We start from the raw sequence: 13,573 nt of genomic DNA, 5'->3' as shown, positions 1-13,573 counted from the left end.
GTGAAATGTACGATAGGATTCATATTTAGGATCTGCAATCATTCTACATTGAACCTCCTTATATATTCACGGAGGGTTTCTCCTTGTTTTTGAATTACATTTAATAGACATGTAGTTGATTTTGTGTGCCTTTTACTTGTTATGGAATGATTTATGAATAGATTGGCGAACTAGTCCCAAATCCCAATTTTTAGTAGAACTTGGTGCCAACCCAGAATACCATAGTCTGGCTTCTTCTCTCAGGGTGGTAGGGAAGGCGATGCACATGCTTGTGTCGTTGGCCCCATGGAAACATTAGGGCCTAGAAGCTGTCGGTGTGCTCTACTGGGTCAGTGGACCCCTTGTAAGTTTCAAGAATGGGCGCCTTGAAATTTTTTGGCCTTGGGGCCTAGAGAATCTCCGGTGCTAATGAAGATTCCCGGGTGTTGAGCGGCTGACCAGAAGAGGTCCCTACCTGGCTTGCCGCTTTGTTGTTGACCTTGCTTTCCGCTTTGTTGTTTACCTTTCTTTCTTCTTTGTTGTTCGCTTTGTTGCCTAGTGCTCCCCCAGATGGAGCAAGTTGGCTCTTCTTTCCTGCACGGTGAGCGCATCTTCTGTGCCTTCTCTTTGACCCCTTAGACGAACTGGCAACCTTAGTCTCGATGGGAGCCATAGGTCGACTTTCCACCGGTAGTTGGTTGTCTTTGTGGGCTGCGTTGTTGACACAGGGTTGGTTGTTGTCATGCCCAGGTGCCCTATTGAAGACCTGGACTTGGCTGTGGACCTGGGGTGGAACCGGATTGACATGGCCGATCTAATTTAGACTGGGATTCTGTCGAGGTACCTATTAACGATGCACCTGGTGTTGCTGTTGTTATTGTTGTTGCTGCCCCTCATCATGGAGGCGAACCTGCTTTCCTAAGACTTGAGTTGCTCACTCATTCCCTACACACATTGTACCAAATCATGGAAGTAGCGCGCGTCGACTGCCACAAGAGCCGCTGCAGCCTCGACTACAGTAGGAGGCGCGTTCACATTCTCTATAACAGCTGGGTGCAGGGGATGTCGATTTGGCCAATAGTGACAGTGGGGATTGGCCGTTGTTGTTGGCGGGCTGATTACTTGAGGATGCCATTTCTTAATTTTTGGAAGAGGTAAAAGAGAACTTAACTTTTGTTACTTTCCCATAGACAGCGCCAATTGATGATGCACGATCTGATAGCTTGCTCGTGTCTATTGACTCGGACTCTGATTCGGATGTTTCCTAATTTGGGCCGAGATGTGCTAGGCCGAACTGAAGGGTGACCGAGCTAATGTTGCACTACAAGAGAGACAGGGTTAGAGTGGGAGGGCACTTCAATGCTTAAGTCAGTAAGTGTTTGAGATTTCTTTGAGAGATTGAGAGAGCTTGAGAATGTATGATTGTGCATACCTTTCCAGGTAGAAGTGAGCGCCTTTTATAGGCGCCAGTGTGCAGAGCCCTCTTGTAATGGGCTTGAGCTCCTGGTGGAGCCGTTTCTGCTTTGTGAGGCAAGATAAGGTGTCAGTTGCGAGATCTCCGCAGGGCTTATGGTCTATCTGAGTAATTTCGAGGCGTGCGACACGGTAAGCTGTTCTAACGATCGAGGTATTGGTGCTCTTGGTAGCATACTACCGTCCTCACAGCTCGGCTGACTCTTAAGTCAGATCGTTGTAATCTTATGGGATCTACCAGTTCGACCTTGCCGAGATGGAGATCGGCTTGAACAAGATGCTCCAAGCTAACTTACTGAGCTGGTCTACTGATTCAATGCCAAGGTGTCATCCCGAGGCTATATGCCGTTGTACGATTGAGAGGACCAAATTATCCCTCATCATGGTTTATGTCCCGATTTATTCTTTCTTTGCATTGGTATTCCTGTAGGGACAATGTACCCAATTCAACAGGTTGGAGACAAGAGGGTTTGGTTCAACACATTAGTAAGCCACACTAAAAGGGCAGAAGATATGAGCATCGGCTATGTTGACTGAAGTACTTTCCTTGCAGAAGCCGTGGACACTTACAATCAAATTACAAATGGGAAGCCACCACGTGTCCTATTGATGTCTGTATGTAAATAGGTAATGGAGAACTCAAATCTCTTATGTTGGACGAGTATTAGGAAGTAGACCTTAGAATTTTAGTCTTTTTTCTTTTTAAATTTCCTCTTTTTCTTTATAGAGGTACTTTATAGAGGTACGCTATAGATGTCAGTTGTGTGACAGGTAGATATAACCGAACCGAACTGGGATGATTCTAGAATTGGGAGGATGACATTTATTTCACATGTTTATTTCCCTAACATTCCCTTCTTTAGGCTATGTTTGCTTTGAAGGAAAAGGTAAAGAAAGGAAGGGAAAGTCAGGGAAATCAATACAAGATTTGTAAAGGTTTTTCTACTTTTTCCTTCTTTTTCTTACATTTTTTTTCAAACCAAACATAACCTTAAGTTCGACATGGAGAGATGTAATATCTAACATGCTAAGAAGATAGTGAAATTGATCTAGGAGGATCCTTGTATCTTGTATACCCTCTTTTTTCTTCATTTTTAATAAATCATACCTTATCTTTTCCAGAAAAAAAAAAGATCAATACTAAGTGGTTTAGTGAATATATCAACTGGCTGGTGTCAAGTGAAAATATGAGCAATCTATATAGTATTTTTTCTGGACTCAGAGATTTTTGAAGTGAGAATCGATATAATTGTACATCATTAAAGTTGCTTACAATGATTTAAGATGAAAAAACCAAAAGAAAAAGTTGTTTACATCAATTTTCGATGTAAACTTTACATCTCAAACAAACAGCTGAAAAAGTGAACCGGGTGTAAAGTTTTACACCAGCCCACTTTTACATGGGAAACAAACGCGTGTAAATGCGAACCAATGGTGAAGTTTTATATCAATTTGCATTTACACCCCAATCGAACGCAGCCTTAGGAACAATAAGACCCTGACCCAATATAATTGGGTCAATTTGCTTTGTGTCTGTTGGGTCTGCCTAATCCGTTGACAACCCTAGTCATTTGTGTTTCATGGTAAAAGTAACCTTCATTACATAAGAATCCTTAATGCACAGCGTTTTTCTTGGCAGACAACAGTCTTATAAGTTCCTTCTTATTATCTTTTTTTTTTTTTCTTTTATCACTTTGAAATGAAATTCAATAATTCAGCAAAGCTAGTTTAAGCTAATCATGGATAATTACTACAAGTACAAATGGGATTAGAGAAAGAAGTTAAGAAATGGTGAAGTTAATGTATAGAACCAATACAAATTACAAATTCCACTCCATGTGAATCAACGTCAGTGGCCCAAAAACATCAAAGTGAGTGCCACAATTGCTGCTACACAGAGACTCAGATTGACATTGTTTGTTGGCTGATCACTTGGAAGAGCTAGCCCAGTAGATCCAACTCCATCAGCGGTGGCATCTCCTACAGGGGGTAGTGGTGGATCGATGACATCTCCCACAGTAAGTGATGGTGCTGGGGCACCAACAGGTGGTAGTGCATCTGGTGATGCCAATGCAAGCAGAGCACCAGGCTGAGCCGGGAAGATGGTGTAAGGGACATTAGCATTAAGATCAATACATGGACTTCCTGCAGTAATCAAGCAGGTCTACTAGTTGGTTACATGTACTTTAACCACGCGATCTATTGACTGTGTTATGAGTGCATTCTTTTCCTGACTGCATTTTCTAGTAAAATTTAGATTGCGAAACTTACTCGAATATGCCCTTGCAGTTGCTGGGTAATCAGTTACAACCCCATCTATTCCAAATCCTGCAACAAATGTCTGCAACTCCACAATTGGATCTGAGAACATGTCAATTGCGATAGTTGGGAATTCATTCATGAATACAGAAGTGAATACAGAAATATTGGAAAGTTGAAACGTGTCAACAACATCAGTGTACTTCACGGTGAAGGAATTTAATATAACTAGAGAGGAGCTTCGTGGGAGATTGACTATATCTGCAAACTTCTTGATTTCCTCCACAGTCTCCTTAGGTACACTGCTGATTATCTCATAAATGTGGAAGACTTTTTGGTAACTGGGCACATCCTTGAACTTTGAGAGCACTGCACTGTCATCTGACTGTATCATAACAACCTGGGTTTCCTGTTTGTCAAAACTGGCATTTCTCAAGGCACTGGCAACGATATCCACTATGTCAAAACCCTTTGATGCAAGGTAGGGAGCATTCTGAGAAACAGGAAAATGTCAACCTTCTTTGGATGTTAGTCTAATCTGGCATGTACAAGTACTGTTTGTAAATGTCATAGCTTGATGGCCTTATGCTTAATGCACATGTAAGGCAATGAGAACAACACTTGATGGCATCCCATCTATCTGATCCTCTATGCTGAAGTCCAATGATAAGATAATTATGATGATATTATCAACTCATGTTCAACTTCCCTAAATTGGAGGTGTCTAGGTAGGATCAATCATATGAAGCCTCAGACATGTATGATTATGAAGTTATAGCCTTTAACTACTACATTTAATTATTGATTACAAACCATCCCCATGTTAGTTAAAACAATCTTTTTTTTCTTTGTAAGGATGTTTGTTAGGTTTTGGCTTAGGAGATTTCTTACATTGCTGTCAAGTTGTGCATCTCTGTAATTTTTTATTCCTTGAGTAAAATCCACAAGTCAAGTAAAATAGTTTGTTATGTTAACAAGCTATAAACAGATTTTAGTTAGAGACCATTGTTTGGTGAAATGCAAAATCTCAGTACGAAAAGCATAAGATCACCAGTTTAGGTCTTAGAGCATCAATTTCACACAAAACTGCCCGAGGTTATATCTACATCCAGCCCATCCCTCCAAAGACCCAGATAAATAGGGATACATTGGTTAATGTCCTAGGTTTGTAAAGATTTCTTGTGCTCTTTCGTCTAGAAAATCTCTAAGATCATATAGTAGTAGCAATAGAAGGTTTTTTAGATTTGAAATTTATTTAGAGGGAATTCAATAAGCAACTTAAAAAAACTGAATGTATAGTCAAGGAAAAAGCTTACCTCTATGTCAATCATGATTCCAGGAACTGCCTTGGCCTTTGCAAAGTCCAAGAATTCAGGTAGCGTCAAGAACTTACCCTTATTCTTGTTTGCTGGATTTCTTGGCAAGGAAACACTGGGTACTGGGCTTCGCAGGTCAGCTGAAATGATAAAATTTCAATGTTATTGGGGTCTCTACAGCTAAGTAGATACAATATCTCTCTAACAATGATTAATTAATTTCTAAATTTCAATTTAGTCTTTTGTATAATGGTAATTCTACCAATTCAAATGCACATTATAATTATATTTGGTTAGCAAAAGTAAAATTAACTCAGAAGGAAAAAGAGAAATAAACAATGATATCCCTACAAGATGGTAAACGTAAGATAAACATCCACATATCTTATCTGTCAAAATGTTTCAGAACTAAACCAGGAGAACTAGGAGGTGCTTGATGAAGAAGCAGATACAAAGAAGGGGAACAACTGTAACAAAGAAAACCAAGGTATTGAGGTTCTGGAGCAGGTTATCACGAGGATCATCACATCACCAACTCCGGACCACTCATCCTACTAAAACTGCAGTACTGAACCATTACCAACTACATATTTAGTGAACCCCTAAAAAACTGATGCAACTAAATGATACTTTCCAAACACAAAAAACAGATGTGGTAGTAGCAACTCTATAATCTCACTCCAGCCATTTAGACACCACCACCCTCCTCTGAAGATGCAACTTGGTGAGGCTTGGATTGAGCTTTTGTTAAATTTTGAATGGACCTGGCATGAAGGCCTAAGCCCAATGTAGTGTAAATTCTTCAACTTGGTATCTGAGTTTCTCCCCTACCATCCCCCGTATGTCTCCTGTCTCATTCTCAAAATGTTATAACTATTTGCTTGCAGAGTTTTGTTTATAACTCTAAAGTCTTATCCCTCCAAGCATATGGTTGGCACATTCACACGCCTAATACCATTTCACTAAATGGAATTATCTTCTCCCTCATCCTCCATGCATTAGAAAAAAACATTTTTAATATGTTCAGTCTGTTTTGCCACCTTCTGTGAAACCTTGAGCAAAGAAAGAAAGTAAATGGGTATAGCTGCTAAAGCAATCAATGAGAGTGACCTTACCCAAGAGAGAATTATCTGTACTTCCATCCAGCCAGTTTCTTCTCAATTCTTTCCATGGCTAGTGGTCAAGACTGATACCTTGGATCAATCATCAATAATAAGGGAGAAAATAAAGAGGAGGTTGCCCAGATAATTAGAGCAGTGTGTTTGAAGTGGAGAGGTGCATCCACTGTTCTGTGTGACTAGAAATATATTATTGATAAAGGAAAGTTTACAAAACATTAATAAGACCAACATTGCTATATGAGACAGAATGTTGGAAAACCAAGAAATAACATGTTCCAGAATAAGTATAGCTAAGATGAGGATGTTGAGACAGATTAGAGCTGTAAATCAGGCTGTGCCACCTGCCTCCTGCTGCCTGACACGAAATTGAGCCAGACCAGCACAACAGTATGTAGGTCATGCTAGGCACGGCACGATGGAATGGGCCATGCCACCTGCAGCCCACATGCCGGCATGGCCCGGCCCGGCCCAGCACGGGCCATATATATATTTATATATATTATATATTATATATATGATAAATATATAATATATTAATATTATATATATATATAATTTTGTTTTCAATTTTATTATACTACATTGTATATATAAACAATTATATACATCAAATTTCATTTAAAATAAAAATTTAAACATTTTTTTCATTTTTTAAATAGGCCTCTCATAGCTTGGCCTAGTCTGCAGCCCGGCCTGGCCCAAGGCTCGGCCAATGGCACGGGCCTGCACGGGCTCGGGCCATGGGCCGTGCTGGGCTGATCCCCAAAATTATCCCAGGGGAGGGAGGCATGGCCCGTGGGCCAGCACGGCACTGCCTGCACTTTGCACAGGCTGCATGCAGGCCATGCCGTGCCGGCCCAGCATGGTCCGATTTACACCTCTAAGAAAGATGAGTGGAAATAATAGAAAGGACAGAACCAGAAATGAGCACATTGTGGAGGAATAACGAGTAGTTCCAATTAGTGACACGATGATGGAAAGTTAACTAAGATGGTTTGGTTATGTGCATAGCAACCAATGACTGCACCAATGAGGATTAAATTGGCACAAGTAGAAGGCTATTGATCAAGGAAAAGACCAAGAAAATGTGGTTTGAAGCAGAATAAATTGATTTAAGGACTTGTTGTTTGACAGAAAACATGTCTCTTGATAGAGCATAATAATAGCAGGACAGAATTCCTATAGCCAACCTCTAATAGTTGGGATTAAGGTTGATTTAAGTTGAGTTGCCAAGTTGATGAAAAATAGGTTTCAACACCAATAGGCAAACCCAAATATGTGGAAAGAAAATCACCTATCCGGCATTCCATAGCAGTAGCACATTCTTCAAGTAGCTGACCTCAAGATTCCCAAATTTCAATCATTACACTCTTACCAATATTCACTAAAGACCTGATAACACCTCAAAATTTTTGAGAATAGCCTTTTAGTGAATTCTTGTCCCACAAATATATTAAAAAATATGAAGGTATCATCATCATATTGGAGGTATGAAATTTATGGTAAATCACTTCCATCCTGAAACCAAAAAGCAAATGGACATTGATTCCCATGGAAAACATCACATTTTGGTTCTGTGTTGGTAGGCCTTTAACAACCATATTTTTCAGCATGCAAGAATTTTAGAGAGGATCAGTTTCTTTTTAGTTGACCCCATATAGTTGGGACAAGGCTTAGATAATATGATGATGATGATGATGATGATGAGAGTTGATGTCTACAATCTCCTACATGGGAATTCTTGGATGGATATCACCATGGAGTTGATTGGCACACTCTCCCTACTGTTTTATTTGAATCATGAGTTTGGGGGAGGGGCTCATGATGGATCCTAATTACAGACCACAAAATTGGCTAAAGTTTACAGTTTTACTAAAATTGATTCTTTTATTTATGCATGTTCTATGATACATCTGTACAATGTAGATATCTAGATTGGCATATATATATGCCAATAAATAAATAGAATGTATATATGTAACTATTGAAAAATGCAAGCATGTATGTGGTACTAATACTTCATATCTATAGATTACACAAAGGGCATCTAATTTTTATAACATGGAAAATATTAGAGGGGACTTTTTAAGAGTTTACGTTTCAAGCTTTGAATCTCGCTCCAAGTGAGGTCAAATGAAAATATCCCACTGTGTTGTTGGATTTCTGGGACAGAGGAAGTTCGAGACATAAAAGTAGTCATTGCAGTAGTATAAGCCATTAGGTCAGGTGATTCAGAGCAGAATGCTATTCCATCCTTTGTCATTTGGACTGAGCAATCTATTATGTCAGCTCCATCATCAACTGCTTGCTGATAAGCAAGATCAGTGCAGGGAGCAAAGACTCCACTAGCTCCATTGTGAGTTATGACCAAAACTTTACCTGAAAGGACAGAGGATTATAAATTTATATATTTATAATTTCCTTTCTACTCTTTACACCAGCACAAATACTATGGCCTTGAAAGGGCTTAAGATTGTTTATCACCTTTGTCAGGTCTGGTTTTGTTGTTATGCGCCAGGCAACCTGCAAGGAAAAGAGTAATCTGAAAATAGGAGTAGAAATGATGAAAAGAAAAATCTTTTCTTTTACATTTACTCTTTGGGTGGTAAACAATGACAGGATTTACGATTCAATATTAGGATTCAGTTGGCTTAACATAACAATCTGAAAAGAGAATATCAAAACCTTGTAAATAACTTGTTTATGGGATTGCATGTTCTTCGAAAGACCTGATCCTGATCTTGTGAAGGGTGTAACATGTTAGCAATGGGTAGACGAATTTTATCAATCAAAGGTATATTTCTAAGGTAATTAGCAGTTTAGAACCAGATCAGTCGTGAGAAAGTCTGATGATGTATGAAAGGATTCTGACCAGTCAAATGTATTCTTGTGGTTTTTCTGCTTATGTTTTCTGACTCCTGAGCATTGAAAGTATAGCAATGCATTAATTGGTTATTTAATCATTGGAAACAGCCTCTCTGTATGTGCAGGGGTAAGGCAGCATACATCTGTCCCTCCCCAGACCCCACATTGGCAGGACCCTTGTGCACTGGGCTGCCAGGACGACAGTTGGTTAAAAACTTCTCCTCCCAAACCCACTAAAGAGGTGTTTGTCAATGTGCATATTTTGTTTTCTAAAACAAAAAGAACTGGCACATGATCTTAATGTTGGGAAAAAAAAAGAAACATTTTCTATGTGGTGCTATACTTCAGGTGGATATTTTTAGGGTTATGGAATGAAATACTAAAGGTTAGTTTCTCAGAGATTCTATATAGCTATTGTGCCACTTAAATCATTTTCTGGAATATCCATTATTTAAGAAAGAATATAAATATGCATGGTGAAAGAATAGCAGCAAAATGTCTCACCAATGGCTTCCGAGGCAGTAGGAGGGAAGTCTGTAAGTACCCCATCAACAGAGAAATCAGGATTGTCGACGAACTGCAAGTACTCAGCTGTGGGATCATAGCTGTAGTTATAACTTCCTATCCCATCATTCTTGAAAGTACAAGCAAATACTAGTAATCCTTGCTTATGTGCATCTGTTACTAGGTTAGTGTGAGCCTCTAAATATTTTTGAGCATTGACAGGCCAAATGTATTCCTTGGGAACAAGAATCCCAGATGCAAAGGTCTTGATTTCAGGCAAATTTGACAAGATTGAACCATACTTTTGCTTTGTTGTGGGTTCAACTGCATCTGCTTCTAAGAACCGAAATATTAACTTTGTTGTGTCTGTGTTCAGCTTTCCATTGAGGTTCTTTAAGAAACCAATCTCAGGCGATGATATGTAATCGATACGCATATGTTTTAAAGCCTCCTCAATGTAGGCTTCTGCATTCAAGTTGTGCTGAACATAGAACATGTCATACTGCAACATACAGTACAGGCAGAAGAAAGACCTGATGTTAAATTTTGTAGATGATGAACAGACCATTCTCTTCAACTAAATATATATGCTTCTCCTTATTGCCTGTCTCTATTGAACTACATTTATGAATTGTTTCTCTAGAGACTAGGCTTAACTAATGAGATGAATATGAGAGAGAGAGAGAGAGAGAGAGAATATCTACATACCTCAACATTCAACCAGAACTTGGGGGGTCGAAGTCCTGTTACATCTTCAACTGTCATTATTGGTAGAGTCTCATCAAATATACTTGCTCTGGAGTAGACATTCTGAGACACTTAAAAGCACAAAGAAAATACACATAAAAGAAAGGTAGTTACTTTCAAAAGCAAACTCTTAGAAGAAGAATGCAAATTAACTAAATAAATAGGAAATACAAAATAATTTATGGTTGTAACTGTCTCCATTGCATGCATTTGTTCTGGGATATTGCTGGTTGTGTAAGAAATAGATAAAGGAAACGACAGCAAGCATGGTTGTAACTTCTTTGGTAACAAAAGCAATGAAAAGAATTTCACATATGCGCATGTACATGAATACATATCTCAATGCATCTATATTTGTAAATTTTCAGAAAAGCACCTGCTATCTACAACTGCAATTAAGAAGACTCTTATCCAGTAGGTTACTTTCCTTACTGGCAATGCCAGCTACAAACCTGTGGATAATACCATAGCAGGATAAATACCTATTTAATAATGATATGAACATTAAAAAAATGAAAGACTTATTAAATTTTGGATGGTTTATGTTAAGAATAATAATAACCAGAATTAACAATTAACTCTTGTGCCAAATGAGATTAGGCAAATATAGATAATGTTATTCAAGCATGATTTTTAGTGTCTTGCATTATCATTGAGGTGCCGTGGCTATGGTGATGGTTTGTAACATGAACCTGCCATGGAAATTCTCTTCATACTATAATAAAATTTGGGTGAAAGCAAAACCAAGGACTTTAGGCTGTTATGTTAGTTTGAGCATTTGAAACAATATAAAAAAAGAACCATATTTTGATCTCAATTGTAAATAGACACAGCTATAAGTTTCCATTATATGCACACAACACACACAGAGACAAGACAGAACAAAATCCTTTTTCCTGGAAGCCAAATTAGAGGAATCCTGAAACACTTACATGTTATATTGTTAAATAACTCCTCAACTGTAAAGTCCACTGCAAACCACCCACTAATATTTTTTCCATTCACATTGTAAGTTTTCTCCCCCTCGGGGTAGTAGGCAGATATAGTTGTTGAATTGTCAAGACGTAGTTCTGTCTGGCATATCCCATTTCCATCTTTTGTTAATTGTAAATCACAAAACAAAACCACATCAGATATGCTTGTTGATAGAGCAAATTGGTAGGCAAACTGACTGGACTCCGGAAAAACACCCGAAAATCCACCACGTGCTATCACTAAAGGTCTATCACCTGTAATAACATGTAAAATAAAGATCTTAATTCATGTAACAAAATATGGAGTCTTGGGAAATCTTAACAAGGATGAAATTGCAAACATTTGGAAGATCTTATTTACATCTGTTTTGTTTCCTGTGGTAAATTATAAACTGTATTTATAACTTTTCTGATAAATAATCCTGAAAAAAGGTTGGGCTTCCCCTAAATATTTTCACCAGTTTTATCTTCCTTCTTATTCTTTTTATCTTTGTTTGGATAGTGAACAGATTTCATTAAAAAAAACAGCAATATACATACAAATACAGCTCCCAGGGGAGGTAGAGTGTCCTACCTCAACCTATTACATAAATTACAGTTACAACTGTGCCCAATACATCTTTTCCTATGGATTTTTGTTTGAAATAAAAAATTAAAAGGAAAAGGAAATATTTAATGTAGATGTGAAGGAAGTGCCTTGTGAGAGTTACATTAGGTGTAAATGTGGAGGTTCCTATTCTAGCAATTTATCTCAGAACGAACAAAAAGAAAGAGAGAAAGGTCGCAAATCAAGCTGATGCTTCTGATACGATATAAAGGACTATACTGATTTCAAAAGGAAATATGACGCAACCACACTGCATTTACCTGGGAGAAGTTCCATTCTATTGTTATTGTATAATGGAAACCTCCACCTTATCAATGCATCTTAATAGATGGAATTATATTTTGTAAGACTAGAGAATGATAGAACTCCAATAAATAAATGATAGACTATTAGGAATTCTTATAAATATTCTTGCTCTTTTTTTTTTTTTCTGCTTCATCAAATGCAGAGATCAAACTATTTACAGGAAAATGTCATAACTTGAGTTGAACAGAATTCCACATATATATTTCATCCAAAAAATCTTTAAATAAAAAGAAATCCAGGATCAAGGACCCAGAAAAGCAGATATTAAATTCATTGAACGGGAAGAAGAATATAGATGCTACCATTGAGTGTCAGCCACTTCTGGTTCTGGGAAGGATCTTCTACATGTTTCTGTGCCAAAGCTGAGTGGATAAACAAGAAAATAAAGAAGAAACACCGTTCCATTTTTCTAATCCTGAAAAGCAGAGATATTGGCCAGAATAAAGCAAAAACAAATCAGAAGATTGATCCAGATAAATCTTAAAACAAGAGATCGCAAGTTCAATATTAATCAGTAACATGGAACAGTATCAATGACCTTAAATTGATATTCGCCTGATAATTTGTCTTATTGTATTATACCTATTAAACTAAAAGAATTAAAAGAGAAAAGAAGATTGAAAGAAGTAACCAGGCATTCCCTATCAAGTTTCACACAAATGGAGAAACTCTCAAGGGAAGTACAAAACTGACAAAGAGATTCAGGTCTTAATAACCCCCACATAATTTCCGCATTAATGGCTGGCAAGTTTCAAGGCTTTTATGGGTCTCCGCATTTGTTTCTCTTTGTCAGACTAAGTCTGTCCTGTGTTTCTTTTTTGGCGCCAGATGGACAGGTCAACCCGCAACCAACGGTTTGAAAACCAGACACATGATACCCATTTTTGCTAATGCCCTCTAGGTCAAACCCATTACAGACCATGGTTGATTGTGGTCTGATTTGTGAGGAAACAATGAAGAAGAACAAGAACAAGAAGAGATGATACGTACCAATCTAAAGGCTTGAGTCTGCAACACTCAAAGCCTCAAATGGGAAGAGAAAAGAGGGAAACGTTATTACATACAACTTCGGTGATTTTAAGAGTTCTAATTCTCAAAGACTGGGTTTTATTGGGTCCCATCTTTTCTTCAATTTCGTTGAAGACGTTTGTTTATGGTTTTTGGCGCCAGATAGACAATTCTACCCACAACGGCTTAACGGTTTTCTGAAAGAAAATTTACCCACAACAGTAAATGTGTTTTCTTTCAACGGCTTACCGTTTTTAATGCTAAAATTTAGGCTAATACTTTACTTTCAGTCTTTAATTAAACCAAACACATTTAACTCTGCTGAAATAATTCGGTTTTTCGCGGAGAATGAAGCGAAACCAACGGAAAAGATAAAAACACAGGAAATCAGTCAACGCTTTCATAGAATTTGGT

The 13,573-nt window shown here is 38.0% G+C and overlaps 1 protein-coding gene across 2 annotated transcripts; it reads right to left on the bottom strand.

Annotated features, from left to right (window-relative positions):
• Positions 1–3,233: 3,233 nt before the first annotated feature.
• Positions 3,234–13,279, bottom strand: LOC104586202 (glycerophosphodiester phosphodiesterase GDPDL7-like). 2 transcript variants are annotated; one of them, XM_010243361.2, is made up of 10 exons: positions 13,142–13,279; positions 12,454–12,566; positions 11,197–11,493; positions 10,226–10,335; positions 9,518–10,019; positions 8,633–8,671; positions 8,246–8,527; positions 5,028–5,167; positions 3,724–4,204; positions 3,234–3,597 (listed from the first exon to the last, which is right to left on the bottom strand). In XM_010243361.2, exons 2-10 carry the CDS (start codon positions 12,554–12,556, stop codon positions 3,302–3,304), a joined length of 2,250 nt encoding a protein of 749 aa, XP_010241663.1. In that variant the 5' UTR covers positions 12,557–12,566; positions 13,142–13,279; the 3' UTR covers positions 3,234–3,301. The 2 variants fall into 2 exon arrangements, with proteins under 2 accessions (XP_010241663.1, XP_010241664.1); XM_010243362.3 differs by lacking the exon at positions 13,142–13,279 and adding an exon at positions 12,690–12,861.
• Positions 13,280–13,573: the final 294 nt, after the last annotated feature.

The sequence above is a fragment of the Nelumbo nucifera genome, chromosome 5 (genome assembly GCF_055504915.1).
Source record: "Nelumbo nucifera cultivar China Antique chromosome 5, China Antique-T2T, whole genome shotgun sequence".
Taxonomy (NCBI): Eukaryota; Viridiplantae; Streptophyta; class Magnoliopsida; order Proteales; family Nelumbonaceae; genus Nelumbo; species Nelumbo nucifera.
The sequence above is the reverse complement of the archived record's forward strand: the minus strand, read 5'-3'. Positions and strand labels throughout refer to the sequence as shown.